At 50.2% G+C, this 24,850-nt stretch overlaps 1 protein-coding gene across 5 annotated transcripts in view; it reads left to right on the forward strand.

Annotated features, from left to right (window-relative positions):
• CTIF (cap binding complex dependent translation initiation factor) overlaps positions 1-24,850 on the forward strand; it is a 141,254-nt gene that overhangs the window by 105,079 nt on the left and 11,325 nt on the right. For all 5 annotated transcript variants that reach the window (XM_055791291.1, XM_055791292.1, XM_055791293.1 and 2 more), the window contains one exon: positions 19,552-19,707. In XM_055791291.1, coding sequence (XP_055647266.1) covers positions 19,552-19,707 — 156 coding nt within the window. The remainder of the gene's footprint in view (positions 1-19,551; positions 19,708-24,850) is intronic.

Raw genomic sequence — 24,850 nt, forward strand, 5'->3', positions numbered from 1 at the left:
ACTGGAATTACGGTATCTCACACCAGCTCCTACGTGCGAAATGAGTGGATTGCTTGTGGCAGCATCCCCATGGCATGAAGAGAAGTCACCTTGGAGGGTGTTTGCCACTCTTTTTGGCTAAAGTCAATCTCAGCAACCAGAGGTAGCAAGTTGAGTCGTGGTCCCTAAGTAGGCTGTTGGTTGCGTCACCTGAAGCACTCGCTCCTAGTTTCTGATTGCAACCTGAAATTCTGAAATAATTTGTGTATTTGCAAATTATTCTGGGTGACATGTTTATTGATATGTGCAGCACTGGTTGATTGTTCAGCTCCAAAACCATCAGTGACAGCAAAGTTGGAGAAGAAAGCGGTGTCTCTGATAACTGGTCCATAATGATGATGGTGGATGATGAGGAAATAGGTGTGTCCTCAACTGCCCGCAGTCTGCTGGGGGGAGTGTGCTTTGCTGTAATGCTGCCATCAGAGGCAGGGTTGCCTTCTGGGAGGGTGTTACGTGGCCTTCCAGCTTTCTGCCTGTCTGGACACAGGACGTGGGCTGAAACTGTGAATTTCCATCCTTAATTTAATATGCATTTCCGTTTGGCAGTTCCCACACACATATGTGTTGTCTGTGGCATGCACAAACCTCTCGTTCCATCTCTTCGTTCTCAGCACACGTTCGGTGCCCAGCATCGCTCCACTTTTTGATACATCTTCTTGCTCATGTTGGAGATTGTCCCTTGCTGTGCCTGGCTGCCTGTACCTTGTGTGGGCTGGGTTGGCTTATGGGCAAGACAGCAAGCAGGGAAATAAGGAGCAAAATAAAATAACGGAAATCAATATTTGAGATTAAATCTTAATATCAAAATTAATATTTTAAAATCAAAATTAATATCTAAGATAATTCTGCAAAATCACTGGTATAGTTTTGCTTCTCTCAGTGCTCTGGGCACATATCAAACCCAGTATCTCTCCCTGTGCCTGCTCCTTCAAAGCCCTTGGGCAGCACATGCCTGCCCATTGCAGGTACCAGGCAGTGGGTTTTTTCCTGATCAGTTTATTTCCAAAGCAATTATAAAGCAGGAGGAGATGAATTGTGGTCAGGTCAATCCCAGATTTAGCAGCAAAGGGGCTGGAGGGGGCTCTAAACCCTTCGTGCATCTCACTCTTCTTCCCATGCCAGGTCACGCTTGTATCTTCCTCCGGCTGAGTGTTGCTGAGTAAATCCAAAAGTCCAGGAGCAATGACCAGGGAGCAGCAGAGTTCTATCCAAAAACTGGGGATGATGGCAGTCCTCCTGGGTTAGGGAGGACTCTTGCAACGTGCTTTCTTCCCTTGCCCCAGCACTTCCAACCCTATTAACAGACCCAGTAGGCTGATTTATACGATAGCATCATGTGCAATAATAACTGGCTTCATATTCAGCTCTTCATAGCAGGAGTGTAGGATAAATAATATATCTTACATCTCCAGAGAGTCCCAAAGTGCTTCCCAGGAACATGTAGCCAGTCTTGGTGTGATGGGAGCATGATGTCTGTGCTGTGGACAGCTGGGAAGAAATGAAATGCAAAGAGTGAGCAGGGTGTGCGGGTGACTGAGTTCATGTGCTGGAGCATAGTAAAATATGCAGAAGGGATTTGCTCAGCCCCAAACCGCACATCTTTTTAAAATGTCTTGGTGGGGCAAAAGGTGACAGATCACTACAGGTCAAAAGAAAAGTGCTGTGTGAAATTAATAATTTAACATTTCCTTTCTGATAGTAAAGGATTTTGACTTTCTGCAAGCACGGTTAGTTTTCCCAAGCAAAATAGTTGGATGCATTCACACTGATTCATTAAATACTTTGGTCAAGCCCTAAACTGGAAATTTTTGTGATGTGTTCAGGCTTGACAGCCCTGGCTGGAGACAAACCCAGGTATGAAGCACAAAAGACTCACCACAGCTGCCTTGATGGGGCAAATAAGGGGATTTATGATACTGATAAATGATATATTATCAATACCAATATGGTATATTGGATAATATGTGGATGTTATGGAGTGATATGGATATCCTATGGATATATTAATTTATCAGTATGATACATGGATATATGGTTGGTGATACAATGTTGATATGTCCGTATCAATATGATGTTGACATAAGGTTGATGGTATAACATTACACAGCTCCAGTAGTGGCCCCTCCACCATCAGATATTTTTCATCAACCATTTCTAGATACTTCACCGTTAATTAAAAAAAAAAAATACTTTAAAAAAACACTTGCTCCAGAGCTGGATTTATGTCTCTCTAGCACCTTTCAGACTAATCTGATCCCCGGACATAAGGAGCTCGGCTCACCAGGCACTGGCGAGCTGGGGAATTACTCTGCCGGGGTGTGATAAATCAGGATCAACGTGATCCCCCCTGTGCTGCTGGCGCCTGGGGCTGGACCGCGTGCCCCCGCATCTGCTCCCGGCAGATGCTCCTGTTTTGTAGGGGCTTGTTTGTCCCTTTCTCTCGGGACTGTGATGGCAACAGGTCAGCCCCACCAGAGGATCTCACAAATGAATGCATTAACCCATTGAGCCACCCTACCAGCATCCCTATACCCCACCAGACCTTAAAACAAGCAGCAATGGGTTTTCCCACAGAACAGGCAATAAACAGAGTAAACTACCTTTTTAACCTGGCTCCTCTTGTATTTTCAGCTGCTGACAAGGTGCTTGTGCTCAGGGGCTGCACACATTCACAGCTTATCTCAGGAGACTTGTTTTGGTCCCAAAACAGATGCCAGCACTGCAGCACGGGAATGCTGTCACATCATCCCCCTCCCTGCCAGCAGGTCATCGAAGGAGCATCCCACTGGCCAGTGTTGCACCATTTCAGGCTCTAAGTGGATCTGTTGCAAAACTCTGGTTTGAATTTATCCCTCGCTCTGTATTTTGGTCCCAAATCTTGGCTGAATCTTGAATTTGGGTGCCGCAAATCTTCTGGGATGCTGAAGGGAGATGTGGAAAGGGGTGTCATGGGGTGGGCAGCTGGAAAAGCTCTGGCAGATTCTTGCAGGGTCTCAGCACTCAGGGGGATTAATTTGGGTTTGGTTTTCTGCTCATGGAGTTTGGTTCGGTGTTTGTTCAAGGAGCGATTTTGAGTTGTGTGAGCCCTTGGGATGGACCTGACTGAACTGGGCCCAGGGACCTTGGGCAGACAGGACCATGCAAGAACATCTTGATGGACACATGTATGGTTTCTTCACCCCTTTTAGAAATACCTTCTTAATTAATAAATTGAAAGTAAGCGTGCTGTGAGAGGTTTTTGCTTGTCATAGTTTTCACTCACTGGCGTATCCAGGCTGTGGTGGTTTGGTTGGTTTTTTTTTCAGTGGGGGAGTGTTAAGCAACGTGCCACAAACCCTTTACGTGTAACATAAGTTGGAGTATTCCTCTGTTGAAATGGCCGTGCTCTTTATAGCAGAGCTGTGTCTGCATCTGAGCTATGCAGAGCCAAGTGTATTATTAGAGTGGACATCACTGGGACTGTAATTGTACACTGCTCCCCTTAGCAACCATGGCCAACAGCACATCAAACAGAAGGCTGATACCTTCTTTTAATAAAAAAAAAAAACAACCGCACACCACCGTGAAACTAACATCTTGACACAGAGCTGCAGAGCCTGCTGCAGAGCACACGCTGGCGTGCAGCCAGAGCCAGCGCCTGGTACGTCCCTGTCGTTGGAAATGCCTTGGTGCCAGTGGAGAAGGGCTATTTCTGCTGTATACCCTATGGCATACCCTGATGCATAAAATAATGCATACCCTGTGCTCTACCCTGCTGCATTCCTTATTGCGTACCCTATGGGTATACCCTAATGTATAGCTTCTGCATACCCTACTGCATTCCCTAATGCATACCTTAATGTGTACCCTATGGTATATCTTAATGCATTCTCTATCGCATACCCTATGGTATATCCTAATGTATACTCTTTGATATACCCTACTGCACACCCTGTTGCATTCCCTAGTGCATACTCTGTTGTATACCCTGTTGCACACCCTAATGCATACCTATGCGGGATTTCTTCATCATCTTAGTTTAATCTCTTAATGCCCCAGAAATGTCCTGCCCTTGGTTCGGTGCTGTGCTTTGCTCTGGTAGAAACTTGAGTCGAACCCCATGGGTTTTGGCAGAGGTTGCACTTCGATTTCAGTGGACTCAACTGGGTTTAAGGTAGTTGGTGTGACTACTTCTGGAGGGGCTCAGCCAGGGCGGTGGCCAAAAATCTGTTGTTGTTGACCCAGGCAGAGGATGGAGGAGGAAAATCTAGCTTGAATCCCATCTTGGGATGTAGATGATGTGGCATTAGGTACTGGGGAATTGTTTGATTCCTTTCAGTAAATCAGGGTGCAATGGGAAGGGTTTACCATGCTGAGCATGAGGATCTGGGAGGAATGAGCTGAAATCATTCCTTTCCCGTAGGCTTCCTCTTATTTGAGCAAACAACGTAACCTCCCAGTGATAGCCACCCTTTCTGCATCATAGGCGTTGTGAGGATAAAGACACCGGGGGGATACTGTGGGAATTGGGCTGTGGAAGTAATATACATGATTAATGCTGAAAGGCAGACGTTTTCCCCCCTTAACGTGATTAAGGTCTAGGTCTTTGGTGAGGAACAGTTTGTGGTTTGACGGTGGCAGGAGGATCTGAGTACAGCTGGAGAGCATCTGACCTGTACGCCATGTCCAGCATTGACCACAAAACCCATCGTCCCTCTTTCCGTGGCTGTTTTTAATTTAATTGAATTATAGATGGTCCGGTTTGTGCACAGAAGGCGCAGTAGTACCGCTTGTCTCAGAAAAGACATTGCCTAGGAGATATCAGAGAGGTTGCTTCATGAAAGACAGGAGGGGGGAAAAAAAGAGTCCCAAGGTCCCTGGGGCAAACCCTAAAGCCATAAAGGTGCGCATCTCGAGTGCCGCAGCGGTGAGGGTTTGCATGCTCGGCTCCATGGAGCCACGCCGCATCCATCTCCTCGACCTATGCATGAGCCCAGCGTTGCTGCCTTGGGTTTCTCTTCCAGAAGGGTTTGATGGGCTCTTCCCAAGGTGAGGTGGTAATTCAATGGGGAAAGCCTCCTTGGCTTGAGCTGCTCCCCACAGCTCTTCTGCAGGGATGAGGGACATCTGGGTGGTGAACCTCAGAGCTGATGCGTGCAATGGGCTCTGGCAGCCCCGCAGGAGCCCAGCGCAGGCAGAGGTGGCAAATGATGCTGCCCTTGTGTAAACCCCTTCATTTGGGGGTTTGCAGAAACTTTCAGAGCTTGGAAACCTTTTTCCTTACATTTCTGTGCTGATGTTGACAGCACTGTCCTGGTTTCATATACTGCTGTGGGGCTCACCGGTGAAAGCTGCCTGCTAAATACAGCTTTGCAGATGGAATTTATTTTCTATGTGCCCAGGAATTCAAAGGCAATTCTAAATTCATGCACACACAGATTTACGTGGTATATATACAGGCTTGCAGGGGTAAAGGGAACGCAGCCCCATGGTGGCTGTGAGGAGCATCCCTAGCTGCCTGCATCCTCCTGCTCTCAAGCATGGGGAAAAGAAGGAGCGGGAAGGAGATGCCTTCCCTCTCATTTGCCCCCAGTTGTGCTTCTGAAGGTGCTCTGTAATTCTGTAACAGAGTATTTATTATTGTATTTTTTAAATTTTTATTTTAATATTTATTGCTCTGTTATTTTGAATAATTTTATGGGTTTATTCTAATTTTTCGATTATTTTGCCTAGTCATCCAGGGCCAAATGTAACCCATGCAAGTGTCGGCAGCGAGCAGGAGAGGGAGCCAGGGGAGCGGGCTGGCACCCTGCCCGTGCCGGCAGGTGAAGGGAAGAGCTGGGCATCAATTAGAGCTGGCCGCGCCGTCACCCGTGAGACTGGCCAAAGCATTGCCGTCTGCCCGGAGTAATGCAGCTCGCCTGGCTTTGCCATCGAGGTTACGGGAGCTGCTGGCAGACAGGTTCCATGCGGGTCTGTGAGTTATTGGAGAGCCTGAGATTAAATATCAAGCTGCGTGCTTTAAACTTGCCGCTTTTCCCAAGTGGAGCGGTGGCTGTAGGAGCCGTCGGGCCCTTCGCAGCCTTTCCACAACGCAGGGACATGGCGGGGGTGAGGGAGCACCCGTGCATCGCCTCCTTGGGGGCTGATGGTGAAATGAGGGGGGTTTTAATGGAGCACAGAAAGGGGTTTAACCCAAGATCAGGGGTTTTAATGGAGAGCAAAAAAAAAAGGCAATATTTTCCCACTGATAGGAGGGAGGGGACGGGGACAGGAGCTGTGGCGCAGAGGCACTAGGAGCCCTCCGAGCTGGGAACAGCTGAGCTGCACCCCAATTTAAATTGACTGTGGGGCTGCACTGCCCATCAGTCCTCAGCCCAAGCCCAGGGGTGGGTTTCAGGGCTCACAGACTTGAGGAGCTGAATTGCAGCTGGAGGTGGCCCTAGGGCCACTGATGTACCAGTGGGCAGCACAGGGGGATGCCATGAGGGTCCTCCCCACTGCCCTGCAAGTAGCCAGGGGCTGGAGTCCATCCAACACAGCCAGGCTTGAGGCTGTGCACAGAGAAGGTGTTGAGTTGTGAGTAGCAGGGCATTGTGCAGCTGAGAGATTGATGGTAAGCAGGACTAGGACTAAGTTGTGTTAAAAAAAAAAAAAAAAAGGAAAACCCAGAAAACAATAAAGCCTTTAGGATTGAAAGAATGGCATATTTGACCTGAATTCAGTGCACTGGTAAGATTTTTATATTGCAATGCTCAGGTGTGTCGTGAAAAAATAGCCGTCAGCTTTACTCCGTAAATAAGTTGTGTGTGGTTTCTCCTGGCTCCTTTTCACCCTGGAGGGGCCAAGGCTTCACAGCCATGGTGGGGACCAGCCCCTGCTCCAGCATGTGATGTGACCTTAGGGATAGTACTTGGTGTCCCATCATCTCCGCTGGCCAGTGAATGACCTATCTGGGCATCTTCAAGTGGTGGTGGGACTTAGCAGAGGTTCCTCTCGGTCCTGCAGTATGGTGGTGAGCAGTGTCAGCATCCCCGTGAGCATCCCTGGCTGAGCTGCTGCCTGCTCAAAGTACAGCCAGGTTCAGACCAGGGGCCTTTGGCTGGTGGGACCCGTGCACAGCCTGTGCATGGACTGTAGCGCAGAAGCAGTGTGGAGCAGAGGCTCTGCCGGGCTCTAGGTGGAGACTGCAGACTGCACAGCCTGCCTGCAGCTCTGGGCCAGATCTGGGCAGCAAGTGACCCGTGGGGTGGGCTCCTAGCTGCTCCCAGCCATTGCTGGTGGATGAGGATGCTCAGGGCCACACAGGGTGCCCCTGAGGCTTTGGTAGGAGAAAGGGGGGGGGGGGGGGCGGGGGAGGGGCGGAACAACTAAACAACCTCAAAATCCATTTATCCATTGAATGAGAGGTGAGGAAATGCCTGAGGACACCCTTGCACCCGCTATGCTGGAGGAAGGGGGGACACTTCAGCATTGAGATCCCCTCAGACCAGGCTGGACTGGCATCAGCTCCGGCTGTCTGTTTTCTCCTGAAAGGCTCAAATACAGTCCCGGGATGTGGGAGCATGTTCCTGCCAGCCCAGGGATTCAGCCAGCCTAAGGCACCTTCCCGCCAGACCATCTGCTCCTGCCTACTCTGGCATAAATCCGGCTCAGGCTGCTGCAGCCGCCCTGAGGTGGGGATTTCAGGATGCTGTGGGGTTGGAAGATCCCTCCTGCTGCTACCCACAGCCGCCTTGCCATCTCCAGCCCTGCTGGTTCTCTTTACCTGGCCTGGGGACAGGATTTTTTGGAGGCTCATTGGGACCCTGCAAGGCATTGCCCTGCCTGGGACCCATCCTGCAAACCCCCACATCCCCCTGTCACTTTGCTAGGGGGTGAAGCATCCTTCTGGCAGAGGAGCATGCTGGAGAAGCAGGTGCCAGGGGGACCTCACCTCCTGAGCCAAGGTCAGAGCAGATGCAGTTGCCAGCGTCACCCCAGAGTTGGGGTTTGGCTAAAAGGATGCTGGAGAGCACAGTACCTATTTTTCTTTTTTCCTGGGAAGGGGGGAAAAATGGGATAGCTTGTGCTTTGCCCATCCCTGGCGTCACTCGGCTATGGGATATGGGGGATGCTCTTGTGCTTGTCAGCAGGAAATCTCTTCTTTTTTAAGGATTTCTAGCTGAGCCACAAGAATTTATGACAAATTTAGTTTCCAGCTGAGGGAGTTTGATTGATATGCTCAAGCCCAGGCTGCCCCGAGCGGATTTTGGCTGGTCTTTACAGCTGGCCTGCTGTGGTGGCACCTCGGAGGGATGGTCCCATGGGACCTGCAGCGTAGGTAGCACAGCATGGGCACCCTCAGCATCCCCTGGCCAGGTTTAGGCTCAGGTTTTTTCACTGCTGGATGTTTGTGTGTACCTACCTGTCAAAATCTGGATTTGGAGAATCGGTGCTGCCATGGAGTCCACATCTCTCTTACCTCCCCTGTGGGTATCATTTTGCACAGCCTCATCTTTTCCTGCTGCTGACATTTAAACAAGCAAATGCAAAATGCTGGTGTGAAGTGGCTTTGGTGAGGTGAGTCCCAGGAGCAGAGGTGCTGGAGGATATGCAGCGGGTCAGGAATGAGGCACATGAGAATTGTTTCACATCCCTGTCCCACACCTGGCTGGGGCTGATACCGGTGCGAAACACAGCATCTGAGTCTTGAGGACAGGAGTAAATGAGTAAATGTTGCTTGGCTAGATGATGCCACCCCATCATGACATGTCCTCTGGTCTCATCAGCAGTGCTGCCACCCCTGGGTGGCCCCCCATGCTTTCCCCCCTTGCCAAGCATCCAAACCCAGTGCTTCCTTTTCCCCTCCCAGTAATAAATTCCTCCACTTTTCTTTCTGTCTTTCTGTCTTTCTGTCTTTCTGTCTTTCTGTCTTTCTGTCTTTCTGTCTTTCTGTCTTTCTGTCTTTCTGTCTTTCTGTCTTTCTGTCTTTCTGTCTGTCTTTCTGTCTTTCTGTCTGTCTTTCTGTCTTTCTGTCTGTCTTTCTGTCTTTCTGTCTTTCTGTCTTTCATTACTGTTGCTCTACATACTATTTTTTTAATAAAGAAGGGCTAGGAGGAGCATCTCTGGCAGCACTGGAAACCCAAACCCAGCAATATCACCCCTAGCCCAGGAGCAGCAGGAACTGGAGGGGAAGACAGTGAGAGCAAAGTGTGCACTGGCTAAGGAAGTAGTGTCAGGCTGGAAAAAGAAAACCTTTCCGTTTCTGCTTCATTGATAAGAGTTAGGTCTGTTTCCTTGCATCTCTCTAATATTCCAGTGGTCTTACGTGGTGATGCTGACAGTCTGCCACTCTGCCAATGCTGCAAAATGTGCCGCGGTAATCATGAGTATCCCTTTAAGAAAGAAAGTTTGGAGGGATCGCGGCATTTTGCAGTTTACTGTTGTTTTCTCCAGCTCTTTTCTGTACTCTCAGCTGTTCTGGCATAGACAGGCAGCTTTGAGGTGTTGTTTGGTGCTCCATACCTCCATGCTTCAGGGGATAAGCAGAGAAGATTCATGCATCTTTTACATCCATCTGAAACAAAATAGCCAAATACATTTCCTATAGCAGAATCTCCCTGGCTTCATAGGATTCGTAAGTATTAGCCCCTGAGAAAAGATTTTCTGAACTCTTTTGTGTAAATAATATTGTTTAGCAGACTGGTACTTCACCTCCAGGTCCTGGCTTTCAGTGGTGGCTTGTCCCCCATCCCAGGCAGCCCAGAGCTGTGTTTCCAGCAGGGAGCTTCGGCACCAACCCTGATGCCCATCAGATGTTTGGCCATGGTGGTGGAAGAGACAGAGTGAAAAGCAAGGGAGGAGACAAGAGGGGTGTCAGCCCCTTTGCTTTCCAGCATGTTTGCTCAGTGATGTTGAGTGCTGGGCCAGAGCCATCACCTCCCTGCAGACTAAACAGTTGCAATGTTTTCTCCCATGACCAAAAGAATTTAGAAAAGGGTCCCGGTATGAAACTTTACACAAACTCAGGGTGCCACAAATATCTCTGACTGGTAGTCCATTAACTCCTCCGGTTCCCTCCTCACCCATGCGGTTCAGGCTCTGGGAAGATGAAGGGAAAACCCATCCCATGATGAATTTGCCAGGCATGACACCCTGTGCTCTCCCATCCACCATGATTTCATGCATCCATCTTTCTTTCTTTCTATTTTTTTTTTTTTTTGCTTTCTTTTAAAGGAGAAAGCCGAGATCTCTGGCCATAGTAAAGCTCTGGGGTCCTCAGCACAGGGAGGACTTGGACCTGCTGGAGCGGGGCCAGAGGAGGCCACGGGGATGGTCAGAGGCCGGGGCACCCCTGCTGGGAGGACAGGCTGGGAGAGCTGGGGTTGTCCAGCCCGGAGAGGAGAAGGCTCCGGGGAGACCTTACTGCAGCCTTGCAGCACTTAGAGGGGGCTCAGGAGAAAGATGGGGACAGAGTTTTTAGCAGGGCCTGTCGCGACAGGACAAGGGGGATGGTTTTAAATCAAAAGAGGGGAGATTTGGGCTGGATGGAAGGAAGAAACTATTGACAGTGAGGGCGGCGAGGCGCTGGCAGAGGCTGCCCAGAGCAGCTGTGGGTGCCCCATCCCTGGTAGTGCTCAAGGCCAAGTTGGATGAGGCTTGGAGCCACCTGGTCTGGTGGAAGATGTCTCTGCTCATGTCAGGGGGCTGGACTAGAGGGATTTTGAAGGTCCCTTCCAACCCAAACCATTTGGTGATTCTGTAACACTTCCTGCCTCTTGGAACTGTTTGTAGCTATCTGTGTGCATTGAGGTCCATCCAAAGGTTGCCTGCTTCCCTGCACCACCCAGCTTGGGGTCTTCCACTTCACGGGCAGGTTCTGGGGATGAGGGAAGCCACCAGGCTTCATTCATCCATCAGTCCTGGCTTACGGAGAAGCAGAGGTCAAGCCTTGATGTCCTACAATCCCCAGCCAGCTCAGCAGATTGGTGGTCCCACCCTGCGGTGAAGCACCACCAAGCACATACTCACTAGAAAGAGCTTAGCATCCCACAGGGAGAGCATCCTGTTGCCAGCTCCCAGGCACCCAGGAAAATCCCTCATAGGACTAAGCCAACATAAACCAAGCGCGTCTGTGCAGAAAAGCTCCCAATGGCAAACAGGGTTAGCTGACTGCTTTTTTTCCCTACCTGGTTTCATTCATCCTTGGGCAGACTTGAATTTCAACAGGTGCAGCTTCATTTTAAATGCAAGCGGAATTTCTCCACTTGTGGTGCCTGGACAAAGCAGCACCTGCCTCCATGGCCACTTTTCTTCCTTTTATATCCCTCTTTGCAAACTTGGCCCGTCCCAATAGACCTTTTAGCACCTTTGCCTTGTAGAGAGGACACATTGCCTGTTCAGAGCTTACAATAAAAGCACAGCCTGCTGGCAAAATCCAGCTGGTCCCTGGCGCATCCCGGTGGGCTGCAAGGCAGGACACCCCTGGCTGTGGCAATTGAAGGCAGGATCCATCCATCGGCCTCTCTTGGCATCCTAGTCACCACCCCAAGCTGGCATTGGGCATGGAGTGGGCATGTTTTCGGGCATAGAATTGGCCTCTGAGCAGATGTTGGGGATGGTGTTGGGGCTCAGACCTTGCCCTGATGCGGGGAAGGGCTTGAAAACTGCTCATCAAACCTTCCCCACCCATATAAAACATCCTCTATACACTTGCCTGGGGGATTTCTTCAAACCAGCATGGTTTTACACAGAGTTCATGCTTTGGGGAACGTGGCCCGTGGGCTGGGAGATTTATATTAATACATTTTTACATTTTTTCCATGCCCTGCTGCAGATGCTGGGATGGGCAGGGACCCACTGTGCTTGATTGCCTGTCTTCCTACCACCTCTGTGTAGCAGGGAGGGATTTACTGGCCTGGGGGATAGGATGGTTTTGGGGACATGGATGCTTTGCCCCTATCTGCTGCCTGGGAGAGGACTCACGGTGTCTGCCAACATCCAAAGGTAACCCAAGGTTTTCCCACATACACTTGCAAGAGCAAAGGGCGCGTTGCTGCCTCATGGTTCCTGCAGCAACAGGACTTAATGGAGGTTCTTCTGCAACACTCCAGGGGACCAAGCCTGCCGAGCAGGAGCTGCCTCTGGGCATTACAGCCCTGGAGGGCTGGGTCGAACAGGCACACCAGCTGCTCTGACAACAACCCAGAAAGGAAATTAATTTGTGTATCTTTGTGGTCCCTTGTCTCCCTGCCAGTCTCTCTTCATGGGACTGAGAGGTTGGCTTCTGGCTTTCAAAGGTATCATTATTTCCCTGTGTCAGTGTGTCCTGCTGGCTGTCCATGCCCCTCTGCTCGCTGTAAGGGCTGGCTGCGGCAGGCGATGACATTTTGCTGTGTGATTGTGTCCGGGTCCGTGGGATAACAGGGCTTTAAAGTGGTGATAAACTGCTGTTATCCAGCTGAGCTGACATTCTGGCACGTGTTTGGGAACCCAGAAAGGTGCTAGATAGGAAGGGCGGCAATAAAAATTAAGTAACAAGGAAGACAACGCTGTCACCTGGGTACCGCTGGAGGACATACTGGCAAACATCCTCTGGTGAAGCAGCCAGAGCTCCCAGAGCATCCCACTCTCTCTTCCAGAGTACTTCTGCTCTGGGCATTATCCCACTTGAAAATGATTTGGAGGAATGGACCTGTGATAACGTGGTATAAGCCTTAGTAATTCGGTGGAGATAGAAATGTGTTCTGGTTCTGGAAACGAGATTTGCTCCAATTCGGTGGTGAGCTGTGCTGACCCGTGGGACATAGTATCTTCCCAGGACATAGCCACATCTCAATTCTGAAAAGAAGGAGATAACAGGACACCAGAGGATTTCCTTTGGGCTGCCTCTTCTCCTCGCTTTGCTTTCTCTGCACTCAGAGGGTCATTAAAGAAGATTTTTACACCTGGACAAAATGATATTTGTTGTTCATGGTACACAGCCCTTGCTGCTTCATCCTCTTGGTCATCACAGCTTCCACTGAGACAGTGCTCAAAGATCTCTAGCAGCTGCTAGCTAACAGCAGTGCTTTTCTGTTTGCACAGCCATCATTATGTTCCCACCTGGGTGCTTTAAACCTCAACTAAATCAATAATTAACTGCTTGCACCTCTGCAGCCCCTAAAGCCTTCAGAGAGGTCACTAGCTCAAGCGATGAGATGCCCACATGGGGTGGGTAATTGCCGTTGCTCCCAGATTTGGAGCCAGGTGGAGAGGCGGTGGTGAGACCAGGGGCAGGAGCTTCAGGTCACTGCAGGCTGTTTGGGGACACGGGAAGTACCACAGCTCCTGTTGGCTCTGCTTATCAGCTGCCTCAGTTACCCAAACCTGAGGAATTTAAAAATCACGGATGTTCCTAATCCTGGGAGTTTGCTCAGCCTCTCCTTTAGATGAACAAGGAGTTTTCTGACCTTACTTTCCCCTTCCTGCCCAAATCCTTTTGAGAGGAATAAGCACCGTTTGTGTCAGTTTGATGGATGGGAGGTTGTTCTTGTAGAATTGGCCAGTGGCATTTCATACAAGTTATATATCATCTAGTGGTCAGCTGATGGGTGGTAGGTGCCCACAGGATGGTGGTCACAGTTCTGGTAACCTAGACCTTCACCATGCCGTGCATTTTGGAGACCCCTGTGATTAGAAATGTTCACAGAGCTGTGACCATCATGAAACCAGGTCCATGCTGAAGGCCACTGGTCAGATTTGCTGCCTTTCCAAAGTGGCCAAAACACCCTGAGAAGAAGCTGGTGCATGTTCATCTGGTGCAGACCTAGCTTGGAGGAAACAATGTGATGAAAGTCTGTGGGAGTGAAATGCCTCATGGCTGGGTGAAGTTGGGACCTTTGCGAGGCTGGGCACAGGGTGTCATCCGTAATTTAGAAGCTTTATCTGCTTTAAATGTCAATAGCTCCTTTGTTGGAGTAATAATAATTGCCATGATTTGCATGTCTCTGTCACACACCCCAAAGCGCTTTGCAGAGGAAGATGAGTAAATCGTTCCCGCTTGCCAGCTGGGAAATCAGGGTGCAGAGGTGATGGGAGCCCACACAGGACTGGGAATAAATCTCAGCCTCCTGTGTTACTGTTTCCCCGTCCCACATGGAAGCTGTTGGTTCAAAGCAGTTTTTCTGTTGTTGTCTTACTCTGCTTTGTCTTATTGTCCCTGTGCTGCAGTAGCACAGGCAGGGATGGTGTGGTGTGGTCTCAGTGTGGTGTGGTCCTTGGAGAGTGTCAGCAGAGTGGGGCGGAGAGGCTGGGAGTGTTGCTGAGGGTAGTTGGAAGAAGAGCAGATGGTCCCACCTCATGTCCCACCATGTCTGGTGGTTTTAGTACAGCAAAGGAGCTTGTGTAGAGGTGTCCGTGTGGAGTGGGATGTTCCTGATGAAGCTGTGGGTGGTAGCTCTGCTTCAGAGGTGCTCGGTGAGACCCCAAGCATCCATGGTTGGAGGTGTTCGATCTCTCCCTGGTGCTGTCACAGGTTCCTCCAGCACCCTCTGAGCCTCTTCTGAATGCCAGTGCTATAAACTACTCAGTTCACTGGGTTATACCCCTCAGAAAGCAAAGCTGCACTCCAGAACCTCCTCCAAGCCGGGACTTGCATAGAAGTATTATTTTTATAAACAGGGAATAACGCAGCAATGTTAAGCGTGCAAAATGTCATTTGTTGTAGACCTTTCGAGGAGGGTCTGGGGAGGGAGCAGGCGTTGGTGTGCTCCTCCAGGAGAGCAACAAGGGCTGGTTAAAGCCCCTGCCTGCCAGCTCCCTCCCCCAACCCATTTTATTTCTCTCAAGCCCTTTCCAAAGAGCCATTTAAGGCTCCAACCTTTTGTAGCGCATTGCCAGTAAGAGTAAGTATTTAGCACAGCTTCTCTCAGCTTTTTATATAGCGCCTAGCACTGATATCTAAGCGTTATATATTTCTTTTTGTGCAGTATTTCTGACTCAGTATTTCCTGCCTCCTTGACAATGACTGAGTAAACAGCCGAGCTGCCGGAGGAAGAGCCCTGTGTTTACAGAGCAACAAGCCCAAATGTGTCTTTTTTTTTTCCATCAGAAGGTGGCGATGCTTAAATTAACCTTCATTTTTATCCCACGCTAAACTTTTGCCCTCTAACTTGCCGCTGACAGAGTCAGCCGTGAGTCGGTGGGCCCAGATCTGGGGAAAAGTTATTTGGGACTCGTCTTAAAAAAAGTGTGGCTAACTCCCAAGGGATGAATTTTCGGCTGCAGCTGTCTGGGCTGGAGCAAGGGCTTAGATCCAACGGCAAAATGCTGCTTCTCATCTCGCTTGACTCTGCTGCTCACCAAAGATGGTAGAGGATGGATTTTCCTCCTCTTCCATGGAGCGGCCCGTCCTCTTGGATCTTCTAGCTTGGTGCTTGTTTTGGAGAGGTCTCATGTTTGGGCCAAGAAAGGGTAGCATTGCATGAGCTGCATCTGCATCGAGATGAGGAGCGGTCTTTCACTTGGGTGCAAGAGTGGAGAGCCCCAAGATCAAAGCATTTTCTGTTTCCCTTGCTGGCAGGAGCTTCAGCCAAGCCTGGAAAAGGTCCAGCGGGGGATGTCAGAGTGTGGGCTGAGCCATAGCCCATCTCTATCTTGCATGAACATGGGCCACCCCAGACCTGCCCATCATGCATGGTGAGGCCCAACATGCCGAACATGGTTAGCCTTCAGGTTTATGCCCCAAACTTGTCCTGTATGAGACCTCTTTATATGTCCCCTTGGCATCCCCCCCTTGCTACGTGATTTCCCAATGAACTTTTCTCCCAAACCAGGCAGGGAAGGGAGGTCAAGCCTGCTACCTGGTATAAATACATCTTATTTTAATCTATAGGCGCTGAAGGAAGGTCATCCATTAAATGCGCCCAGATTATCTACAGGCCAGGGCACCCTCAAATTAGTAATACAATTCATGTTTAAAAATACAGCCAAACTGATGAAAGATAATTTGCTTACTGCCCTGACATCACCACCTAAGCACGGGGCAAGCCAATCCACAGGTTATTTTTATATAACTCCGTGAGGCATTTCCAGAGCAAAGAAAGTTCACTGGGCAGGGCAGTGACCCGGCCGTCTGGTTTCAGCGCTCTTCAGCCTTCTCAAAGCTTCTGGTCAGTGGTGTGGAGGTCTGTGGGTCAGGGCATGGCTCCATCAGATGTGCCCTGGGCACACAGGACATGGGGTTTGTGCTCTGCTGAGCCACTCTTCACTGCCAACCAGCTCTTCACCTCTCCCACGCTCTTGGTGTGGCTCATCCATTTTGGTTGCATGCTCTTCGGAGAAGCAGTTGGGTTGCTCTCCGTGTTCTCCATGCCCAGTGTGGTGGGTCATGTGGGTCCTTCTGGGAGCACGGCTGATGTGCAACCAGGTGAATCGCACCCATAGCTCTGTTGACCAAATTACTTAGATGACAGCAGTAGTCTCCTCAAACATGGACACCTCCAGGGGAGCAGGACACCTCTACATGGGCAGCATTGGTGTCGGCTTGCCTGTCTGTGCGTGCCATGGTACTGGTCAGACCGGGTGTCTGAAAGCCCAGTTTAAGAACAAAGCTCCCCAGGCCACCTTCCTCATGCGTGCTGCGACACTGGTGTAGCACCACCCTGCAGGACCGAAGCGGATGGGTATCTCGGGGTGCTTCAGGAGAGCCCTGGTGCTGCAAGTCCAGCTACCACAGAGGTTCAGCTCCTGGCAAGCCCATCTCTTGTCTGTAGTCAGGCATGGTCCAGAAGATGTCATTCCTGCCTCTGGCAAGGTGCTTTCCCTACTTTTGTCAAAGGAATCTGTATCACCCTCCCCTTTTGCAAAGTACATGCAGATGATCTCTTTTTGCAAAATTTGGCCCAAACTCAGGCTGCTAGTGAAGCAGAATTATTCCCACTGCTCTATCACATTCTGGGTGAAAACGTTCATGGTGATGTTTGCATTCATCCCACATTACATCCCCTGCTCCTGTCCTTCATGGGGGTCCATTAAAGTCTGCACTAGCTTTTTCATTACTTGGGGAGGTTGGGAGAGGACCCCAGTCCCTTTTCTTTTGCAAGGGTCTTCTTCAGCTGCAAAGCTGGGGGGACGGTGGTCACTGATGTCTCTGCTGGGTGGCAACACCCGTCAGGTGCCATGGGATGAAAAAAAGAGGGTGCTAGGCGGTGGTATCCCTTCCTGCCCAGCTCCCATCCCAGGCCTGAGAGTTGGCTTAGTTGGGTGGTCATTTTATGGAATTTTTTTGTTTGGTTGGTTGGTTTGATCGGTTTTTTTTACAGAAAATATTCTTGTAAAGAGGAAATGTTGAAGAGTCATTTTTCTCTCTCGCAAGGCTGCAGAGCGGGGTGGTATATTTGAAGCAGGAACAGGAAGGAGGAGACTTTCCTGCAGTGGCTTTTATTCTTTTCCAGTAATCTGGGACTGCAGAGCCCATGTGGTTATCCCGAGTGGCTAGGAATTTCCCAGCATGTCCCAGGGACCTCGAAACATGGCCCAGCTCCCTGGGTACATCAGCGTGGACATTCCCAGGCAGGACAAGGGGGCTGTCGGGGGGCATCCAGCCTGGGAGGGACAGGATGGCTTGGGGGCTGGAGACAGCAGGGATGCTGCATGAGATGCAGGAGACAGCTCAGTGCCAGGGGATCGAGAGGTCTCAGGGCATCAGTGAAAAGCTCCAGGGTTCTAAGGGTGCTTTTTGTTCCAGGCTGGAGGTGACAGGTGGGTGACTTTATGGGTGGTAAGGCTGGAGGTCCCCATCAGTGCAGACAAGGGGCACGGGATGCTCTTGCTTGTGGTTTGTAATTTCTCAAAAATCAGGAGGTCATTTCTCTTGGACTTTTTTAAATTAAAATTCAAGTAATTTGGTAACCCTGGGGTGATAACCTGAGCTGGCAAATAACTCTCTCCTCTGTCGCTGCCCTGGGACCAGCTGGATAACGAAAGGACAGACTCTACAAACTCCCCCAGAGAGTCTGAAAAGACCCAACAGGATTTAGCTACAGGTTGACTTTGGAGTCGCAGACACAGTTGGGCAATTGCCTTATAGAAATGGGTGGAGAGAGGGATTAGTCATCACTGTTTGGTTAAGAAGTGCCTCGGTTCTTTTACAAGTCTTTTTCCTGCATATGCAAATTTTTTTTTTCCTTTTGTAATGAAACTTATAAATAGCTCCTCTCTTGGATCTTCTATGCATACGGTTGTGTCATGAAAATAATCATCATGCTTTTGCCTGGTTTTCTTTAGCAGCTGCTTTACTTACCTTTGTTTCATATGTTGTCCAGGGCATGAGAGGGAACTTTGGTGTGGTGGCTTTTATATCTCCCTGGCTTTGCGGAGTGCAGCTGCAGGTCGGAGCATTCGCAGGAGCAAAAAGCCCTTTGTCTCAGGCAGTAGGAATAAACTGAGATGAAAAAGATAGAAGATAATCTATTTAGTTGCTGGATTTCAAATGTTGCGCAACCCACACTAGGAACACTCGTTGCTGAGAACGAACTTGTCCTGTTCTTTAATTTTCCCCTAGTTAGTGTCTACTAATTTTTAGTACCAAGGAAAGGTCACTATGGACACAGACAAGCAAAGTTGTGTGGGACATTGTGCAAGAAGCTCTGCAGCATTGCTGAGAGCCCAGGGAAACCCTCTTGGCTCTGAGTGTGATGCACTCCCTTGTGCCATCCTCTAGAAATGGCACATTTCTAGATAAGCCTCTAGAAAAGCTTTTATTTGCTTTTCTGTCTTGCCCCTTGCTCTTTGCCACACATTCCCAACACATACATCCTTTGTTCATGCCCTGCTTTTGGGCAAATCCCTTGTTTTCTCCCCAGCTGGAGGACTGATGGAGAGTCAGCTCTCTCCCTGCATGCTTCCTCCTGATGTTGCTCCATAAATCAGGTCATTTGGATAATCCTTGGTCATGGCAACCATCAGCTCAGGAGCAGGGTGACCTTTTAATGCCAAGCTCAGGCTGCCCTGATCTTCTGGTCAGGCAAGGAGCCAGTCTGTGCTGTAATTTTGTGAGACCCCAGGGAGCAGCCAGGCCATTAAGATGCCCCTGGCCAGACACTGGGTCTGCTGAAGATACTGGAATGAACAGGCTGGGCAGGTCCACCTGGACCATCAAGCCTGGCACGGCCACCAGCTTTCATTGCATTTCCCCTGCATTTAATTTAACCTCTTTGTTGCTGCTTTTATTTGATCTTGGTTGTGGATATGGGAAAGAGTCACCATGTCTGTCCGAGGGGGAGGACAGAGGACAGGGACGCCGTCTGTAGCGCAAGCCATGGCAGTTATTGCAAGGGTTGGTGGTATTTCTACAATACCTGCTTTCTGGTGGCTTTGCTGTGTTGAAATTCCAGCCACTCCGCGTGCATTGAGTAATCTCCCCACTGTTACTAAAGAGTCAGTCTGTCTGTCTTCCTCCCCCCACCCTGAGTTTCAATTTCCTCCTAATTCTCTCTCTAGACAGCCGTTGCCTCTCCCATGGCGATGCGGTTTTGCTGATGCAGCCTGTTGTCTCTGTCCCTCTTGCAGAAGGATTTCACCATGCGGGAGGAGTTGCAGCAGCGGGACGTGGAGCGCTGGCTGGGGTTCATCACCTTTCTCTGCGAAGTCTTCGGCACCATGAGAAGCAGCACCGGAGAGCCCTTTCGCGTCCTTGTCTGCCCCATTTATACCTGCCTCAGGGAGGTAAATGCCTTCAGGGTTTGTCCTTCTCCACCTGGGACCCAAGCTGCTGCGTTGCAGGGCTGAGGTGGCCAGGATTTGTAGATGTTTGCTTTACGATTCCTAGAGGTTTGCTTTGCCAGCATCAACACTTCTCACCCCAAAAGTACCTGTGTCTGCCGGGATGTTTGGCTTTTCCTGCATATTGTGTTTCTGCTAATTAAAAACACGTGCTCCATGCAAAACCCCTTTGTCCAAGGGTTCACAAAGCCCAGCAGTCAGGATTGCAAACCCAGTGTCTGAGTTTGCAAATCCCAATGTTGTGAAAATCCCTACCCAAGGTGCTTAAAAAGCTTCTTAAAAACAGGTGAAGCCGCCTGAATAGGTGGGGCAGGCTGAGGGAAGGGAAGAGGCAGAGAGGTGAGGTCCCATATGTCCTTACCCCCCACCTAGTGCAGCAGAAACCCAGCCCTGCCGCAGGGGTTGGGGCACCAGAATCTGAGCTCCTGACAAGCTCATTTCAGAGCCTGACTGCCCCGTGGTTCAGGGTGGGGGCAGAAACCTTGGTGAGGACAAACAGAAAAGGCAACTCAGGTGTTCATGTTCAGCAGAGCAGGAGAAGGCTTTCCCCTGTCCTGTTTTAAAGATGGTTTTGTCTCCTGATGCTGTCTGTCGAAGACTTTCTCAGAAAAATCCACCTCGCTGCCCGAGGTTGGAGCTGTGAATCTCAAATTGTCAGTAGTGCTTCTGTCAGGCCATAAATAACTTGCTGTAAAATAAGTTCTCCCCTAGACCCTGGGCAAGGGGAAGATAAAGAAAATGCCAGCGATGACTTTTTTACATGCATGGGAAGTTTTCTCTGAATGCAAGCACATCATAAACATTTTGTCTTCACAGTAATATTGTGGGTAGGGTTCACAGACGGTGAGTGTAGCAGTGAGAAGGAGTCTGGGCATCGTGACGAGGCACACATATCCAGAGAAGGAGGTGGGAGAGGGGTGCTAAGAATAGCCAAACTTCCCCAAAATCTCTGCCCACAGCGGTATGTGTCACCTTATGGGGAAGATCTTGGCGTCTAGCAAAGTCCCCGTTCCCCTTGGCTTCCCATCACAGTCGTGACACAACCCAGCCCTGATTCTGCCAGGATTTTTCCCTGCCCACTCCGGTCTGCCCTTGCCATGCCAACACAGTCCCTCTTGTCACCATGTGGGGACATGGTGACAATGTAGAGATGTACAGAAGGACATGAATTTCACGTTATCAAGGATATATTTTGCTACAGGGCAGCTCCAAAAAAAGCCTTTACTAATGATATCAAGACGTCATGCATAAATTTGGTTCTTAAAAGTACATCTCTCTGTTCCCTAGCAGGACAGCTCTGTTCCCATGGTGTCGTTTGTCAGAGAAGAAGACTCTTAGCTTAGCTGACATGGGTGAGCCTGAGCCTTCCAGCGAAACAGTTGATCCGTGACTGCTCACTCTGCGGGGTTGTGACCCTGACTCACTCCATTCCTCTTCTGTGGCTCTGGGATGGGGTTTTGTCTCGCCACTGTTTTTTACCGCCGTCAGCTAATCCTGAGGCGCAGGGCCAGCCCAGGAGAACCCAACCACCGATTATCAGCAGTGATAGGTGCCAGGCTCTGAGGCAGTTGCCAGAGCCAAAGCCAGGCTGTGGACACAGCCAAGGAGGTCCAGCTGCACCAGGAGGGGACAGGGACATTTGCACAGGCTGACCCTGCCGGGTGCTCTATGAGGGGGTGGAAACTCTGTAATCGTGCGGAGGGCTCATCCCTTGGCGAGCTTCATGAAGCACATGGGCTGGTGTCCCAGGGCAGACTAAGGTTTGGGACCTCCATTTGCATCAGGACAGGTTCACAAGGTGTAGTGGTGCTCATCATGGGTTTTTCCCCTTCCTGCTGATCAGCAAATACATCCCCACGTACCGTCTCAGCCCCTAACTCCTTCCCCCTTGGGCATCCCCCAGCAAAGCCCATTCGTGCTGCCCACAGTCATGCTTCACTCCCTCTGCCTCAGCCCACCCATCCTTTGACAATAAATCATTACCAGAGGCAAGATAACATCTCTCCCTCTGCCTGTCCTTTCAGCTCCTCTTGCTTTTGAGTTTCCCTGTCTCTTTTTTTTTTTTTTTTTCCTTTTCCCTTTTCCTTTATAGCCTTGGCAGACTCAGCCAAAGGTCAGGGAGGGAGTAAGCAAGAGGACGGGGAAAGTTGCCTGATGACTGAGGCAGGAATGTCTCTTCCCTTCCCCTTGCAAAGCTTCCTCACTTAGCTCCTTTCCTTCCCCCCCTCCCCCAAATAAAAGCTTATTAACACCATCGTTAGCTGTGGAGCTGGGCTGGGTAGGAGGAAACAAGGATGACAGCAAGGACATCAGTGCTGGGTGGCCCGGTGAAGGGGAGCTAGGGACATCGGGTGGCAATGCCAGTGTTATTTATTGAGCAGTGTGGATGGGTTGGTTTTGTGGGCTTTAAAAAAAAAAATCCAAAGAGGAGTTCATTTCAGGCAAGGCTGGAGTGATAAATGCTGGGGTTTGCTGGTTAATCGAACTAGCGTTCATCACCATCCTCAGGGAAGCAGGCAGACCGCTGTGTTTTGATGTCAGCCACGGGAATGGATGTTTAATCATGGCAAAGGAAATTTGGGTCAGAGCTGCCGCCTCGCCCGGGCAGCCTTTCAGGAGCCAAAGGAGTGGCTGTGCCCCTTGGCACAAGCGTGGTCCATGCCAAGCCCCTGTCCCTGGGGGCTCTGCCACATCCTCCTCCGTGCCCATCACCTGAGCTGCCTGCTGGAAAACAGGGCAGGGGGCGAAGGAAGGGTCTACCACCACATCCAACATGGTGACTGCATCTCCCAGGAGCTGAATCCCCAAAGAATCAAAATGTTTAATTTCCAGAACCTTTCTGGGGGTTTGGGGGGAGATTTGGGTGTGCGGACAGCATCTTCACAACAAGGTCTAGTGGGGTCAAGGCTGGGATTTTAGGCAAAGAGGTGGTTTGCCAAGAGAAGTAAACGTGAGTCCAGCTCGTTAAAATGGTTTGATGAAGCACGGTAAGTTTGGATAGTGGTTTGGATCAAAACATGTTTTTCTGCTTGGAGTACTGCATAGTTTAGCTTGGAAAAGGGAAATGGATACCCAAGCGCAGCCCAGAGATCAGCACTGAGGACAGCTGGGAGAAAGGAGGAATTTTTATGGCAACCAGAGGAGAGCCCTTTGCAGATGAGAACCAGAGGATTATTGCAGCCATCAAATTTAGGGAGCCTGGGAAAAGAATAACAAAGCAGAGAAGTTAAATAGAAGTAAAAGAGCGAGCTTTCCTCCTATTCTTCCCTTGGAGCTTTGGGGAATTGAGGAGAAGCTGGAAGAGGGCATTGTTTCTGGGGAAATGCTTTCCCCAGGGATGGTTGTGCTGCAGCCAGGGCACCATGGGCTTGGCCCTTGCCTGCTTCCAGCCCTGGCTATCCTCATGTTGGACCAGTGGTGGCATCTTCCAGGACCATGTTCCTCCATGAGTCTTTTATCTAGCATGATGAAAACACTTCTAGCCATTTAGGAAGTTGACCTGGCTCCTGCTCTTGATGGTCTAAGCAAAAGAGATGTCTTACTGTCTTCTCCCAGCCCTACACCCCATGTGCTCCCAACTCTGGCCTCACTTTATTTCACAAAACCAAATTTGTCCCTGTACATCTCTAGGATGGTGAGGAGTGAACGTGCTGCCCTGAAGCCCCTGCCCTATGCCCAAACACTGAGGACCACATTCAGCCCCATTTCAACAACACTTCACAGTGTATGTCCCCCAGTTAAAACCAGGAGAATAATCAAGGGACTTTGATCCTTGCAGCCTGGCCATATTTCTGCTTTTCTGTGGCCTTCGACAGAGCCAACAAAACGTAGAAAATGGTTTAAAACCAGGGACCAGCAAATGTCGGTTGAACCATCAGCGGAGCAGGAGCACTCCAGAGCCCTGTGCCTGGTGCAATAGGTGCCTCTTGTCTACTGAAGATGTAGAGATAATAAATAATATTGATTGCCATCTACTGTTCACTGATTATCACCCCTTTTGCCTTTTCTAGCTCTTTCCTAAGCATGGTTGGAGCTGGCTGTTCTTCATGCAGCTCTGCGCTGCCCATGGCTGCGTGTGTGTCAGCAGGGTTGGCATGGGCCAGCCCAGCTTGCTGCCCTTCCTGCTTCATCCCCTGGTGCTGCTGTGGAGGGGAAGCACTGGGACTAGGTCCTGAGGGACCTGGCCCGGCTCTTGGTGATGGCTGAGGTCTGCAGGGAAGGAAGGATGGCAGCCAGCTGGGAGCCACAATCATGCTCTGGCAGAAGTTGGTACAGATGAGGGGTGTCAGGAGTTTTGGCTCCTCTTGTGTCTTGATCTCATCCTCAGTGGATGTTGTTGGGATGCCAGCTCAGGAGGTACTTCTGGGCCTGGGAGCTGCCACCTTCCCGCCAGCTCTCTGCCAGGAGGAGCCGTTCCAGCCAAGGTGGTTGGTGTCGAGTGCTGGTTTGGGTGCATTTGTTTATTTTTATGATGCCATTGAGCAGTCAGACCTGGCTTTACAGCCAGGTAGCCTGAGCAGTTGCCTACGGCAGCAGAGCAAGGAGTGGAAAAACTGGCTTGTGGGACCTAAAGCTTGAGAAGATGCCAGGTGGAGATGTCACTGTGGTCCCCTGAAGGCACCTTGCTGATTGGGGTCCCACAAGGGCAAGTAGCACAGGGTGGGCTCTGCCCCCTCTCGCCCCCCATAATAACCCTATCCCACCACTTGCCCATGCCCCTGTGCTCTTCTCCTGCACAGAGCTTGTTTCTTTTGGAATGTTGAATGTGCCTCTTGACTCCTTCCTCCAGCCTGCTGAGGTGCCTCTGGACCGCTGATCCTCGAGCACACTGAGTGGTCCCCCCCAGCTTGGTGTCATCTACAAACTTCAGAAGACCTCCTCCAGGTCATAGATAAGGATGCTAAATAGGGCAGGTCCTGGGACAGACGCCTCGGTACTCCTCGTCGCTCCTCCAGGCAGATTTGGGCTGTATCCCAATAGCTACAACCCTCTGAAGCCCAACCATCCAACCAGGTTTTTCACCTGTCTCGTTGTCCACCCATGATGTCCTAGCTTGGATATAAGGGGATTGGATTCCAGGAGTGAA

The sequence above is a fragment of the Falco peregrinus genome, chromosome Z, assembly GCF_023634155.1.
Source record: "Falco peregrinus isolate bFalPer1 chromosome Z, bFalPer1.pri, whole genome shotgun sequence".
In the NCBI taxonomy this organism is placed as follows: domain Eukaryota; kingdom Metazoa; phylum Chordata; class Aves; order Falconiformes; family Falconidae; genus Falco; species Falco peregrinus.